The sequence below is a fragment of the Dama dama genome, chromosome X (assembly GCF_033118175.1).
Source record: "Dama dama isolate Ldn47 chromosome X, ASM3311817v1, whole genome shotgun sequence".
NCBI classification, from domain to species: domain Eukaryota; kingdom Metazoa; phylum Chordata; class Mammalia; order Artiodactyla; family Cervidae; genus Dama; species Dama dama.
Window position 1 is genome coordinate 119,213,774 of NC_083714.1, and position 3,634 is coordinate 119,217,407.

Here is a 3,634-nt window from a genome sequence, read left to right on the forward strand (position 1 = left end):
ATCTTATTATTAATATTATTGTGATGAATTATAAATTTATATCTAATTTATATCTTATATAAATATATATCTTATATAAACTATATGTAATTTATATCTAATGTATTCTTGTATTCCCTTGAACACATTACTACATCACTGTGCCTTTGATTTCTCTGGAGTATCTGTCACTATTCAATGGTATAATATTTGTTCTCAAAAGACCTAATTTTTGCTTTCCCTGGTGTGATTCCGTCCTGCGCGGCTGCTCTTTCGAATAGTAGTCGTTTAATTCCGTCCGGCTTCTCTCCCACATAAGTGCGTGCCGCCAACCCATGGAGGATTCAATGGACATGGACATGAGCCCCTTGAGGCCCCAGAACTATCTTTTCAGTTGTGAACTAAAGGCTGACAGAGATTATCACTTCAAGGTGGATAATGATGAAAATGAGCACCAGTTATCTTTAAGAATGGTCAGTTTAGGGGCTGGAGCAAAGGATGAGTTACACATTGTTGAAGCAGAGGCAATGAATTATGAAGGCAGTCCAATTAAAGTAACACTGGCAACTTTGAAAATGTCTGTACAGCCAACGGTTTCTCTTGGGGGCTTTGAAATTACACCACCTGTGGTCTTAAGGTTGAAGTGTGGTTCAGGGCCTGTGCATATCAGTGGGCAGCACTTAGTAGCTGTGGAGGAAGATGCAGAGTCAGAAGATGAAGAGGAGGAGGATGTGAAACTCCTAAGTATATCTGGAAAGCGGTCTGCTCCTGGAAGTGGTAGCAAGGTTCCCCAGAAAAAAGTAAAGCTTGCTGCTGATGAAGATGACGATGATGATGAAGATGACGACGATGATGATGAAGACGATGATGATGATGACGATTTTGATGAGGAAGTTGAAGAAAAAGCTCCAGTAAAGAAATCTGTACGAGATACTCCAGCCAAAAATGCACAAAAATCGAACCAAAATGGAAAAGACTCAAAACCATCAACACCAAGATCAAAAGGTCAAGAATCCTTCAAAAAACAGGAAAAAACACCTAAAACACCGAAAGGACCTAGCTCTGTAGAAGACATTAAAGCAAAGATGCAAGCAAGTATAGAAAAAGGTGGTTCCCTTCCCAAAGTGGAAGCCAAGTTTATCAATTATGTGAAGAATTGTTTCCGGATGACTGACCAGGAGGCTATTCAAGATCTCTGGCAGTGGAGGAAGTCTCTTTAAGAAAATAGTTTAAACAGTTTGTTAAAAATTTTCCGTCTTATTTCATTTCTGTAACAGTTGATATCTGGCTGTCCTTTTTATAATGCAGAGTGAGAACTTTCCCTACCGTGTCTGATAAATGTTGTCTGCGTTCCATTACCAAGAATGTGTTGTCCAAAATGCCTGTTTAGTTTTTAAAGATGGAACTCCACCCTTTGCTTGGTTTTAAGTATGTATGGAATGTTATGATAGGAATAGTAGTAGTGGTGGTCAGACAGATGGAAATGGTGGGGAGACAAAAATATACATGTGAAATAAACTCAGTATTTTAATAAAGTAAAAAAAAAACAAAACCTAATTTTTACAAATCCCCTCTGAACCCTATTCATTTTCAATATGGTGGATAACACCGGAGTCCAGATCCATTCCTCAGGATTGATTCACTCATTCTTCCAGCTGCTCAGACTGTTGGCCGCTGACAGCCTTCTGTGTCCTTTTCAAGACTTGACCTTCTGCTACAGTATGCTGTTTTATTGTTGGTCATATACCCACCCTTCTGGGGGCAAACCACATACAACTACTGATCAATGCAGGAGTGGAGGTATAAAGTCAAGGTTCCCTCTTTCTCATTTCAGCCAATTCTCAAGGACATTCCAGCATCAGAGCTCACCCATGGAACTGGCTGAGGCTTGTCTTGAGACTGTCAGAATCCTTCCCTATCTTCTTTTAGTTTCAGAGGTTACCCTCCAGTAAACTTACTGTACTCAAATATCAGTTCAAGAGTTTACCTCTCAAGAACCCAACCTATAAAAACCATTCTCTACCACCCTTTTAGTGTTTTTCCTCTGTGTTTTCAAATATTCGTATGAAAACTTTTATAGGATTTGGATTTTATCAAAAGTAATATTACCCTTCAAGTATTAAACAAGTTATATTTACTTCGTATTCAACACTCTTGTCAAAATAGTAATTCAATCAATAAACACATATTAACTGAGAAATTAGTATGCACCATGACTTTACAAAATTCTGGGGATACAATGATGATAAACACCAGAGACATAGACATTTTTAGAAGTAAAATGTTCATATAAGCTTGTGTTTTCTGTGTTGTCTCTTTTAACCTGGTTAGCTTAAACTACAATTCCTCTGTTTTTTCCTCTGCCAAGAAGGAAGATTCCCTGTATCCATAAAGGCAAAATCAGCATTGCTTCAAGTAAAACAAGGCAATGAAGACTTATCATACTAGAAAGTGATAAAGAAACTTTTTCATTAATTTGCAGACTTTGTCAGCTAACATGTTTCATACTTGATACCCTTGAATTGTTAACTGCATCCCTGTGTCAAACCTCTCCAGAAATGAGTGGTCCACCTGCTCTTTACGTGTGTCCCTTCTGCATCTTTCTTCTGTCTCCCATATACTTTTAGCATGGAACTGATTAATATCAGAAAACCCTTAACTGTAATATTGATCTGAAAATAGGAAAAAACTCTTAAAATTGAGCATAATGTATCCATGTTGGTTACAGTGGATTTTTTGGATCCAAGTATGGACCTAGTTATACATAAAGAGGAGAACAATAGGGCAATTACAAGAGGTATCCATCAATAAGGGGTGCCAGAGAACAACATCCCTGGAATCTTACAAATAGAAAGCCATGTATTTATCATTATTCTTCCCAGGGAGAATATTGTATTTGGTTGAAAAGAAAATAATTGGAAAAGGAGAAAAAGTGCTTGGGATGGGACTCGGGGCAGGGGTGGTGGGAAAGATACTCACATACCAGTGTGTAGTCACTAATGTGACTTCCTAGGAAGTCAGGTGTGATCCACTGCATTCATTCATTCTGTTGAGCAGAATCTGCAAATTTGGGGGCTAGGGACAAATTTATTTTTCTGCTAGTTTTCCCTGTCAACCTTTTTCCATAAACCATTCGGGCTCACTTATGACAAAATGAATAGATAATAAAGGATAATGGCTTGAAGGGACAACATATCTTGGCCTTATTTTGCTTGGGACAAGCAGGTAGTAGCAACTGCTTTTACATATGAAACATCTGTATTGACCAGAGGGCAGGAGATTATGTTTCAGTTTACTTTGGTGTCCTTCAGAATCAGAAGCTGTGTTTGAGGAAAACAGCATCAATTCCCCTACAACAACTTCCAATAGAGTGAGAATGATAGAGAGAGGTTAGAATATGGAAAAAACAACCAGCTTCATACATGCTGCATGTAATAACCCCCTATCTTTCTAAAGGAAAGCTATGGTGACTATTTCACGCATAAGCCATTGTGGGTTTGAATAACATACTTGTCTCAGGAGGAAAAGTCAGCATAGCTTATATATATATATAAAATTTACCCTCAAATGTTAAATGAAATTTTGAAATAATGAAATACTTAAATTTCATAAAATGCCTGAAAATGTTTATTATTCACTTAAGACTGAACACTTA

General features: G+C 37.6%; 1 protein-coding gene across 1 annotated transcript; it reads left to right on the top strand.

The window, feature by feature from the left end:
* The first annotated feature begins 216 nt into the window (after positions 1–216).
* LOC133051727 (nucleophosmin-like) lies at positions 217–1,520 on the top strand. The gene has a single exon (XM_061136320.1). It carries the CDS (start codon positions 315–317, stop codon positions 1,197–1,199), a length of 885 nt encoding a protein of 294 aa, XP_060992303.1. The 5' UTR covers positions 217–314; the 3' UTR covers positions 1,200–1,520.
* Positions 1,521–3,634: the final 2,114 nt, after the last annotated feature.

What these genes read in the sequence shown, in the direction of transcription:
- LOC133051727 (XM_061136320.1), top strand. Translation starts at nt 315, where the DNA reads ATGGAGGATTCAATGGACATGGACATGAGCCCCTTGAGGCCCCAGAAC.